Below are 12,230 nucleotides of genomic sequence, written 5' to 3'. Positions count from 1 at the left end.
TTCAGAATCTAGTCAGGAAACAGATATAATTAAGGTAGGTAGCTATGACAAAGTGCTATTGGAATATACTGAAGGGGTATATACCTCATCTTACCATCTGGGATTCAGAGAACATTCCCCAGGTGACAACTAAGCAGAGTAGAATTCACCAGGGAATGGGATATGGGTTGAGAACAGTATGGGCAAAAGCCAGTCTGTGATTTGGGAGCAGCAAATGCTTTCATTTGCCGGTAGGGAGACAGTTGGTGACAGATGAGGCTAGAGAGATAAACCTGAGTCAGATTACAAAGGGCTTGTGTGTCATTGGGAATTATCAATGTTGAAGAGTGGAAGATTTTATTTTTTTTGCCATTCTATATTGTATATCCACATCACCTAGATCAGAGCTGGGCAAATAATAAGTATTCAATAAATAGTCAATGAATAAATGAAAATTTAAGCTAGGGGTTGACAAGATAGGGTTTTAGAAGTCTCCAGTCTTTAGAGAATGGATTGGAGTGAGGCAAAGCTGGGTGGATATAGGGAGTCCAGTTATACTGCCATAGGAATAATCTAGATATACAATTATAGTGGAAGTTGGCAGTAAAAGGAGAGGCAAGTGCATAGGAAAAAATAAGAAAGTAGAAGCAATAGGAGTTGTAGATTTGAAGGTATGGGGATAAAAGTTAGGGAAAATTTCAGGTCAGCTCAAGTTTCTGACCAGGACAATTGGGTTGTTGGTAGTGGTAGTCCCTAGGCTAAAATACCAGTTTGGGGGAATGAGAGCAAACAAGGTTATTTCTATTTCACACCTACTGAGTTTGAGGTGCCTATGGGATGTCCAGAGAGAAATGGATACCAGACATTGGCATTATTGCTTTAGAACTCAAAGATAAGGACTTGAAGCCAATTCAACAGTCATTTCTTGCTGAAACCACTAAGATAGATGAGATTTATTAAGACAGTTGTGTTTATCAGGGTTTATGAACTCTTGAGCCTATGATACCATACATGTAACTGGGTTGAAGTTAGTTGGATCTAAGTATCGATAGCATCCATTGCGTGAGTTGTGAGGATTATAACAAACTGAAGAGTTCACGTCCTCAGTTCTGAGCATTTGCTGCCACATGGTAGCACTGACCCAGTATTTCAAGATCTTCTGATTTTTCAAGAGAAGCCAGGAATCTCAGTTTTTATGTAAAATATTGGCCCAAATTTATTTTTAAGTGTGTATGTGTGTGTGCATGCATGTGCATGCACATGCAGGTACAGAAAGGAGGTAGGAGGGGACATTTATATGGACTCATTTGGCTCTCAAGCAACAAGTTGTAACCCCTAGTGTAGGATAAGGAATGGGCAGAGGAAGGGAAAGTATAAAGTCACCCATAATACAAAGAGGAAAGCAGAGTGGGGTATCACAAATGCCAGGGGAATAGAATATTTCAAAAAAGAGAAAGTGATTTAAAATTCCAAATACTCAGAAAGGTCAAGTAAAAAATAAATTGTCCCATTATATTTAAGGTTGTTATCTTGTTGAGAACAGCTTGTAAATAGTGATGACAATATTGATAGGTGCTATACTGAAGTAGACTGAGACATGAGTGGGAAGGGTAGAAGTACAGAGAGAGTAGAAAGCAGCCACATTGACCTCTTTACTATTCACAAACCAGTCTGTTACTCTTCTGCCTCAGGGCCTTTGGACTTGCTTATCCCTCTGCCTGGAACATTTTCCTCTGAATATCCACATGGGTTCTTCCTTTACACTCCAGGTCTAGGCCTAAATGTAATCTCGAGAGACCTTCCCTGAACACTCAAAAATTGAGAATGCCCTCACTTTACTACCTAGCTGCCCAGCTCAGTACTTTCTTCCTTGTTTTATTTTTACCTTAGCACTTATCTCTTCCTAATATATTATAGAATTTGCTTACTTACTCTGTTGTTTTTCTCTTTCCATTCAAACTTAAGCTCAACAAAGGAAGGAATTTTCAGTTGTTTTGTTCTTAACTCTAATTCACTGCTATATGCCTAGCATCTAGAATTGTACCTAGAACATTGTAGATGCTCAGTAAATATTTATTAAATCAAAAAATTCAAGAAACATAGTTGTTAAGGCAAGAAGCTATGGCTGTAGCTGGAGGAGACTGTGAAGGAGCGTCATTTATTTTTAAAGATAGCAGAAATTTGAGCATTGGACATGGCAAGGAAATCAGAGTGGAAAAAGTTGCACATCTGTTCACTGATTCAAACAAAATTTCTGAGCACTTTCTATGGGCCAGATGCTTTTCTAGGCATTTGGAATATAGCAGTGAATAAGAACAAAGCCCCTGCTTATAATCTTATAATCTAGAAGCATAGGGAATTATTGATAAATGATTTCTTAAAGGAGATAGGAGAATAAAAGTGAGAGATTGGCCTTAAACATCAGTAAAGACAGGTCTTTTACTATGGAGAGTTGTGAAGGATGTCTGAATGAATGTAGTTGCAGATAATTTATCTGAACCTGATGCAAAGCAGTAACCCCAGATGAGAACATGTTATCCATCTGAAGCCCTGCATTACCACCCCTTAGTATTCATGGACTTACCAATGGCAGTATTTTTTATCTTTTCCTAACTCCCCTACTCTTCTAGACAACTATTTTCTATCTTTTTCTCCTTCCTCAAATCAACAACTTCTCCTTGTTCTCATACTCAGCAAATGGCCTTGCTTCCTGGAAGTCATAGAACATCTTCTCTCTTCCACCACCATAGCTACTAACCTGTTTGCGTCTGTACCTAAAACCCTACCGTCCTTCTGATTCATGTAAATGGACAAAATTTACATGAATTTACCTAAAGGCAGCCCCTCGATCCCATCCCTTTCTGCCTACTTAAAAGTATGACTCCAATAATACTCTCATCTTTCCTACATCATTTTTTCCTTTCTGTAGGCATTCCTATTGTTATATAAGCATACAGGTAAACATATCCTTAAAAAATAACCTCCTTTTCTTTTTTGTTTTTTTGTAAGCGTTTTAAAATTTTATTTATTTATTTATATTTTTGGCTGCGTTGGGTGTTTGTTGCTGCGCGCAGGCTTCCTCTAGTTGCGGTGAGTGGGGGCTACTCTTCGTTGCAGTGCGCAGGCTTCTCATTGTGGTGGCTTCTCATGTTGCAGAGCACGGGCTCTAAGTGTGAGGGCTTCAGTAGTTGTGGCTTGCGGGCTCCAGAGCACAGGCTCCGCGGTTGTGGCACACGAGCTTAGTTGCTCTGCAGCATGTGGGATCTTCCTGGACCGTGGATGGAACCCATGTCCCCTGCATTGTCAGGTGGATTCTTAACCACTGCGCCACCAGGAAAGTCCAGCCTGCTTTTCTTTAAACTACATATCTACTTCCAGGTAGCATCCTATTTTTTTGCTTCCTTTTGTAGCAAACTTCCTTGAAAAGTGACATACCATTTATCATCAGGTCCTCTTCTCCCATTCTCTCTCGAGCTCACTCAAGACTTTTGTACTTATTACTCTACCAAAATAACCCTTTTCAAGGCCACTGGTGACTTCCTAATAGCTAAAAACTATACTCAGTTCTCAGTCCTTATCTTATTTAATAGCAGCAATTGACATAATTGATTACTGTCTCTTGACAAAATTTCTTTATTGGCTTCTGTGACACCAAACACTGTTTTCCTCTTATTGAACTGGTTGCTCTTCCTCACCCTTCTTTGCTCCTTTGTCCTTTCCCATCTCTGAGACCTTTGATGTTTGGAGGACCCAAGGGATCACTCCCTACTTGTTCTCATCTAGCCTCAGGGCTTTAAATAGCATCAATGTACAAGTATATTCTCCCCTGAATTCCAGACTTGTAAATCTAGCTGTCTGTTTGACATCTCCACTTGAGTGTTTAATAAGCATCTTATATGTAACATGTCCAAAAAAAATGCCTTACTCCCTCACCTTGCCAACCTGCTCCTCCCTGTCTTCCCCATGTCAATATTAGCTATTCTGTTATTCCTAGTTGCTTAAATCCAAAACTTGGAGTCATCCTAGACTCTTCTTTTTTTCTTATACTCTGCATGAAATCCATCAATAAATCCTAGCTATAACTAAAAAAACATGTCCATAATATGATCACTTCTCACCACTTTTAACATTTACCAGCTTGATCCAAACTACCATCATCTCCAATCTCGATTATTTCATTTGCCTCCTAACTGGTATCCCTGCTTCTATCGTTGTTCTCCTTCTAGTCTGATCTTAAACAGCCAGAATGATCTTTTTAAGACAGAATACTCAGTGTAAAAGCCAAAGTCCCTATATTGTTTTAGAAAGCCTTATAATACCTGTTCTCTCTCCCCACTTCTCTTACTATATCTCACAACTTCCCCCAACCCCTCTTCACTCTGCTCACATTAGCTTCCTTCAGAACATTTAGGCACTTGGTATTAGATGTTTCCTCTGCCTGAAGCTGTATTCCCGGATACACTGCATGGCTCTTTTACTTCCTCCATATATTTCCTCAAATGTCAGCTTAGCAGAGAGGCCTCCTTGATCACCCTCTATAAAATAGTGACCACACTCATAGCCTCTTCACCTTTCTTTTCATTGTTCTGTGTGATATACTGTATATTGTTCATTTCTTTAAACTATCTCACACTACTAACGTATGTTTTCTGAGGGCAGGGAGTTTGTTACTGCTGTATGCCTTAATTCTTAGAACAGTGTTTGGCACATAGGAACATTCAAATATTTGTTGGACAAAAACAATTGTCCAAAAAATTATTTTTTGTAGCCACTATATGTCTTCCTCTTTAGGCTTGAGGCAGCCTAAAGTATTTGTATTACTCTCTTAATAGAAAATAGTTGGAAGTCATTCATTCATTCATTTAATAAACATTTATTGTGCACCTACTGTATGTAGGGGTTACAATTATGACCAAGATAACTTATCGAAGACAGGTTCTTTGGGAAGAGCAGGCAAACTGCAGTGATCTGGTCGTGGTCTGAATGTCAATTCTGAAAGGCTTTTAAAATGTAATTCCTAAGGAGCATTTCTAGAATAGTTTACAGCGTCTATTTATAAGTCTTCATAATCTCATTGAATTTCAGAGCTGGAAGGGACCTCAAAAATAACGTAGTTTAATCCTCTCATTTTATGGATTTGATTAAGTTGAGCTCCAGTAAGTATAATGAACTTGCCCAATGTCCCTAACCAATTAGGTAGTGGTAGAATGGGGATAAGGGTCCAGGCCTGGCCTCTTGATTTATAAGCCAATGACTTTTCTACTGTGCCATGCTGCGTTTCATTCCAGATCCCAACACATTCCCTTCTAGAAGTAGACCTCTTGCCATTGTTTTATTACCTTTTCCTTAGTTAAGCAAAATAGCAGGTACAAGGTTAAAGTGTCCTTTGCTTTTATAGTTTTTCTAAGTGTGAGAGGTTAGATTCATTACTTTCATAGGAAGTCTGTAATGGATTCAAGGTTTATTTTAAGCAATAAAATACTTAATTCATTTTATCATTTAAAAAGAATTGTGTTTTTAAGCATATGATTAAGTTAGAAGAATGAATTGAATTTGTTTACATTCATTTCTCTTTTAAATCTACTAGAGAAACTCTTGCTACTCAGTTGGATCTAGCAGAAACAAAAGCCGAGTCTGAGCAGTTGGCTCGAGGGCTTCTGGAAGAACAGTATTTTGAATTGACCCAAGAAAGCAAGAAAGCTGCTTCAAGAAATAGACAAGAGATTACAGATAAAGAGCACACTGTTAGTCGGGTAAGTGTGATAGTTCATTAAGTTATGTGATTAAAATTAATTTAAAAATCAAAATAGGTTACATGTTAAAGTGTTTGGGTAAGTGTAAGTGCATGAGTATTTACTTATACACAATGGTCAACTTGTACTCATGTATAAAATAATTTATATAATCTAAAACAGTTGTTAATGATTGAAATTCTTATTCAGTGTATTGGGTTTTTTCCCTTTCTGGCTGTAGATCTTAATATATTTTCTGTGAAGAAATGCTTACCTTAAATTCATTTGTTTTATTATCTTAATAAATTGCAACTGATTTCATGACCAGAATTCTATAAAATTCAGAGAAACTATTTTGGGATAAAAAATTCTTTGTGGATATCTACAAATCCATTATAGAAAAAACAGTACTACAAACAATTACCTATTCCTGAAATTTATACTATGGTCTATGTATTATGGAGCTAGAAAGGGAAGTTAGATTTTTCTTCTTGGTGGTGAAGCCACCATCAAGTGCTCTGGTATAAGCAGGTCTGAGTTCAAATCCCAGCTTTGCCCCTAAGAAGTTACATGGTCTTGGCAGTTTGCTTTAACTTCTCCAAGCCTCAGATTCTTCATCTATAATATAGAAACAATACCTATTCCACAGGTTTCTTACGAAGATTAAATGAAATCATATAAATAGAAGGGTGAATAAGTACATTACTAAAAGACATTGTTGGAGGACAGAGGAAATGAAAAGTGCCCACCGAACTGAGAAGGTATCTTGAGACCGAAAAACAAGGCAGGCAGCTCCGTATAATCAGTGGATCAGTTTATTATAGGGTACCCTACTCACAGAGTGGGTTTGGACAGACAACGATATGGAAGCATTCACAGCTACACTCCATACCACCAAGGGACCATTGGGACAATGTTATAGTTAACCTAGGGTATGGGGGGTATGTGCTTGGAAATAGGAAGTGCATTCCTACGTCAAGATTTATGAATAGATAACTAGTCTCGTAGGTACCAGGAATATGTCAGCAAAGGTCTTCATCATTGATTGGGGACTAACAGAGCATAGAGGCCACCTGGTCTTAATGATTATTAAATAGTATCTATTAACTACAAAGCCCTTGATAACAAAGAAGTGATTTTTACCACACAGTACAGTTCTGGATAGGGTCCGGGGAAGGACAGGAGGAACTATATGGGCCCACAATGGCATCATTTATGCTAACAGCTATACAGTAATCATCAAACATTTTAAATTGTCATTTTCATCATCATTATTCAGATGAAGAAACTGAAGCCCAGAAAGGTTGTGACTTGCTAAGGGTCACAGAGCTAGAAAACTAAATGCACATTTCCTAGTTTCTAGTCTCGTTCTCTTTTCATTACATTTTTTATTCCTTCCGTTCATATGTAATGTGTATATACACACACACTGAAATAATTTTTGGAAGCTAACAATTGTTTTAAAATATCTTGAATTTAATTATATCCACATATTTTAAACTGGAAACCAGATGTTTTTATAATTAAGCAATGTCTGACCTGTCCTCATCTATGGAAAATGCAAGTATTTTTTTAAAGGTTATTGCTTTAAATATGGGACTAGCAAAGAGACTATATAGCTTAAACGTTTCTGTGCTTTGTTTAGCTCGAAGAAACGAACAGTATGCTAACCAAAGATATTGAATTATTAAGAAAAGAAAATGAAGAGCTAACTGATAAAATGAGGAAGGCAGAGGAAGGTATGTAGGATTTTTTTAAAAATCATAAGTTAAATCAAGTTCAGAGGTAAATCTTTATGTTATATGCATTAGGTTTTTGAAATATTTGTTTTCATATATTAAATAACTTTTGTAGCCGTAAGTATTATCTTAGTAGAACTTAAATATTCTCACCACCAAACCCCACAAAAAGGTAAATATGTGAGGTGATTGATGTGTTAATTAACTTGATTGTGGGGGATCCTTTCACAATGTATGTGTATATCAATTCATCACATTGTACACTTTAAATATCTTAAAATTTTAGTTGTCTATTATACCTCAATTAACTGAAAAAAATCTTTTAAAAAATTAATTAATTAATTTTATTTATTTATTTTTGGCTGCATTGGGTCTTCATTGCTGCGTGCGGGCTTTCTCTAGTTGCGGCGAGCGGGGGCTACTCTTCACTGTGGTGCACAGGCTTCTCATTGTGGTGGCTTCTCTTGTTGTGGAGCACGGGCTCTAGGCACGCGGGCTTCAGTAGTTGTGGCTCACGGGCTCAGTAGTTGTGGAGCACAGGCTTAGTTGCTCCGCCGCATGTGGAATCTTCCCGGACCAGGGCTTGAACCCGGGTCCCCTGCATTGGCAAGCGATTCTTAACCACTGTGCCACCAGGGAAGCCCTGGAAAAATATCTTAATGAAGTTACTGAAAGTTATTATGTGGTATATGCTAATTTGAATAATTAGTTATTGTTACTAATAACTAAGTAAGAATTAAATATTTTATTGCTTAAAATAAACCTTGAATCCATTACAAAATTTCTATAAAAGTATCTCATTGTTACTTTGCAAGGCAGAAATTAATTAATGCCATGCAATAACATTTTATATAATTTGTTGACAGAATATAAACTGAAGAAGGAGGAGGAGATCAATAATCTTAAGGCTGCCTTTGAAAAGAATATCAATACAGAACGAACCCTTAAAACGCAGGTATACATGCTCTTAGCCTTTTCCATGTGTTTGTATTTGAGTATCATATATTCAGAAGTTAATATTTGCTCTTCATGTCCTTTTCTTAAAACTGAGATTATAAGGTTCAAGCTTTTCATTAGAACAAGTAATGTAATATTCTTTCTTCATTAAATGTGGAAGACTTATTCAGGAAGTAGGATTTCAATCGAGTTAAGAAAGCTAATTCGTCTAGTCACCTGATTAGTGAAGAATTTGTTTTAGACTGTATGGAAAACCTACAATTGACAGTAGGAAAACTTAATGAGGAGAAACCACATACTTGACTGAAGTCAAGAGAGAAGAATGGGGAGTGAATAAGAAACTTAAAAGGAGTGGAGGTATCATTTTGCTTTGTATTTTGCAGCTAGATCAGATTTTTTACAGTAAAACTTGGTATCTTGTCATTTTACCAAGTTATCCAGTAGTTTAAATTCTTCATAAGGTGCTGTGTACCTCAGTTGATTTTTACAGTAAAATAAATATTTTCTGCTTGATAGCTCCTTACCACTAATCTATTCTCCCTCTCAACAATCCTTCAACTAGAGTAGTCTTTCAAAAATGCACTTAATACCTGTTGAAAATCCTTCAGTGGAGATTTTACTTCCCTTTATACCAAAACAGAGACCATGAAGAAAAAGGTTGACATTTATTACATACAAAAAAGTCCAAAAGAACATAAGTTGAAAGAAAATAAACTACGAAGAATATTTGCAGCATATATAGATAAATATAAAGAGCATCTGCAAAAAAGAAAAAGACAATCCAACAATCCAACAATCCAATCCAATTTCTTTTTTTCCAATAGAAAAAAAGAAAAAGTAAGGGACACTTAAGAGAAAAAAGAAGCAGTATCACTCTGTACTGTCATGCTTGCTTATCCTCCTCCTCCACCAGACTAGGATGCCTTTGGGGCATAATTGTATTTTCTGTCCTTGTCTCTCTAGTGCCTATCAGAGTGCTTACATGCAGTATAAGTGCTGAATAATTGTTGAACAATAACTGGATTTTTGCAAGCCTGTCTGGTTCTTACATTTGAACAATGAGATGAATCAATAATAGTTACTTGTGCTACCAATGATCATATTCCAACGTTCATTAGGTTCTCCTAATTTTCACATACACAAAAAGTCCTGCTTCCTGATTTTGAAGAAAAATATATATTTTTAATGGAGATTTAAATTGGGTAGCTACAATGAAGAACCTTATTAATAACATTTTAATATTTTAATAGGCTGTTAACAAGTTGGCAGAAATAATGAATCGGAAAGACTTTAAAATTGATAGAAAGAAAGCTAATACACAGGATTTGAGAAAGAAGGAAAAGGAAAATCGAAAGCTACAACTTGAACTCAACCAAGAAAGAGAGAAATTCAACCAGATGGTAGTGAAACATCAGAAGGAACTGAATGACATGCAAGCGGTAAGGTTGTGTGTTGCACTTGTAGGATTATTTTAAATTGTTATTACTGTATATACTTACTGTCTACTGATCTCATTTAGTTTTTTTAGTATAAAAATCATATTTAGGTTTATATTCTCCATAATTTGATTACTGTTACTCTAATTTGAACAATGATCTTGAAAAAATAGAAAGATACTCTGTTGCCTATTAACTATGACTTGAGTAATTTTTACCCCTTAGCATCAGCTTGATTAGAGATGGTACTTTTAGAGAAACAACCAAGGGTTTTGCCTCTTTGGCTTCAGACTGAAATTGAGATATGACTGGTATAATAGTGACTATAGTTGGGATAGTGGAATTGGAGTATTATAGCCTTTTTGTTTCCTCAGATAAGGACTCACTTTTCAAAATATCAAGCTTAATTTTTTTGATGCTTCCTAGCTTAATAGCACAAAATTGAGAACATGGTCTCTGATCTTAGGCAGACTTAGATACAAGCATTGACTCCATCATTTATTTTACCATCCTGAGAAGCTTTCTATATCTTTTAAATTATTTTGTTTGAAGCCATAAAAGCAATTTCTGTTGTTTTAACAGGTGTTTGGTTTTGGTTTTTGATGCTTTGTATTAAAAAAAAAAACTTATCTAAAGCAAAGAGTAAAGGAGCTTATCCAAGCAATGTATTACTGAGGAAGAGAACTTGCACATTTATAGTTGTATTAAAATCTGTGGTAGTAAACATTCATGAAGTTTACAGTAAATTTTTAGTATTAATAATTCTAGATTACTTATAGTTCCACTAATTCTTAATTTCTAATGTTGGAAATTTTGATCTTGATTCTTTATATTATCTTGGTATTTTTTAAAAAATAGCAATTGGTAGAAGAATGTACACATAGGAATGAGCTTCAGATGCAGTTGGCTAGCAAAGAGAGTGACATTGAGCAATTGCGTGCGAAACTTTTGGACCTATCAGATTCTACAAGTGTTGCTAGTTTTCCTAGTGCTGATGAAACTGATGGAAACCTTCCAGGTAAGAATATTTTCTGTTACTTCTTTCAAGTTTGCTTAAACGTCATGGAAATTAATGTAGATTTCTTTCATTTGGATTTCTACCTCTTTGTTGTTTTGTCCATGGATTCTTAAGAAGGGATTTATGTTTCTGATAGCCAGAGTCTGATGACATTTGTATACCTAGTGCATTTTATAGAATAAAAGCAGTCATAAGCAGTCTTAGACTATTAAAATAGATCTGAGTGGCTCTAACTAAATAGAAACTTGAAGATGTTTATGAATCAGTATTGAACCAGCCTAATGCCATGGTGAAAGTTGAAGCTGCTGCTACAACTCTCACCATTTAAGGAGGATTGTACATGTTTTCATGAGTAGCAGCTCTGCAGTGTTTTATGTATTTTTTTGCTAAAACTAAGAACTATACTTAATAATCAGAACCACAGCAGCTCTATATAGAAGCCCACCTAATGCTATAGTGATAAACTTTAATCAGACTTGAAGTTTCAAATTTGGTGAAATAGATAAAAGGGGTTGGAAGATGCAGAGAGGGGGCAGGAAGTCAAGTAAAGGCAAAAGCGAGTAGCTAGGATTTCAGACCTTTTCTTCTTTTTCCTTTTTTTTTCTAGTGGAGAATCAATTGAAAAATAAACACAGCCTCATTCTTCGGTTCATTGTAGTATAGGTTATAGTACATTTATGTCTTTTTAACAGAGATGAACAATACACATATTACAGGTTCAATTTAGAAATGAATAGGTTATATATATTAAAACATGCATTACAGATTTTAAAGGCATACACACACACACACAACACATTTGACCTACTACATATTCTTAGTTCAAGGTCTTGAAAGTTTTGTAACATGGTCCTAAACTTGAAAATAGACTTTATTTAATGTATTTCCTGAATAATGCATAAAAAGATATGAATCAGCACATTTGATATAATAGGGATCTGTTTTAACAGATATTACTTGTTTTTTGAGAATTTGATATAAGAAACTTGATAGACTACTTAGAAAATTTTACGTTATCATTCTTGGTCAAGAAAGTGGGACTCAAAGTAGGAAGTGAATTCAGTTCTTATTTGTATTCTGTGTAATCCCTGCCCTCATTCTTCGGTGGCTTTGCTAGCCCAAAATGAGATATCTGGAAAGTGAAGGACAGGGAATAAATATTTCTTACTCCAGTGGTCAAGAAATTCCTTCTGTATTCCCATTTTTGGCTCTCTGAAACCTCCTGCCTCTTGAGACTCTTGTAGGTACACATCCTTATCAGAGGATCACTTTGGATTTAATAAGAATCTCTAGCTTCAGCCATTGTTTGAACATCTTTCTAAAGTTATGACTTAATCATCAGTTAAGAAAGAGTATGAATTTTAGGGCA

The 12,230-nt window shown here is 35.8% G+C and overlaps 1 protein-coding gene across 3 annotated transcripts in view; it reads left to right on the top strand.

The window, feature by feature from the left end:
- ROCK1 (Rho associated coiled-coil containing protein kinase 1) overlaps positions 1 to 12,230 on the top strand; it is a 147,936-nt gene that overhangs the window by 123,651 nt on the left and 12,055 nt on the right. For all 3 annotated transcript variants that reach the window (XM_027127564.1, XM_027127566.1, XM_027127565.1), the window contains exons 23-27: positions 5,567 to 5,732; positions 7,357 to 7,450; positions 8,317 to 8,405; positions 9,658 to 9,846; positions 10,702 to 10,861. In XM_027127564.1, coding sequence (XP_026983365.1) covers positions 5,567 to 5,732; positions 7,357 to 7,450; positions 8,317 to 8,405; positions 9,658 to 9,846; positions 10,702 to 10,861 — 698 coding nt within the window. The remainder of the gene's footprint in view (positions 1 to 5,566; positions 5,733 to 7,356; positions 7,451 to 8,316; positions 8,406 to 9,657; positions 9,847 to 10,701; positions 10,862 to 12,230) is intronic.

The sequence above is a fragment of the Aethalodelphis obliquidens genome, unplaced genomic scaffold, assembly GCF_003676395.1.
Source record: "Aethalodelphis obliquidens isolate GAN/ISIS:26980383/991018 unplaced genomic scaffold, ASM367639v1 scaffold32, whole genome shotgun sequence".
In the NCBI taxonomy this organism is placed as follows: Eukaryota; Metazoa; Chordata; class Mammalia; order Artiodactyla; family Delphinidae; genus Aethalodelphis; species Aethalodelphis obliquidens.
The sequence above is the reverse complement of the archived record's forward strand: the minus strand, read 5'-3'. Positions and strand labels throughout refer to the sequence as shown.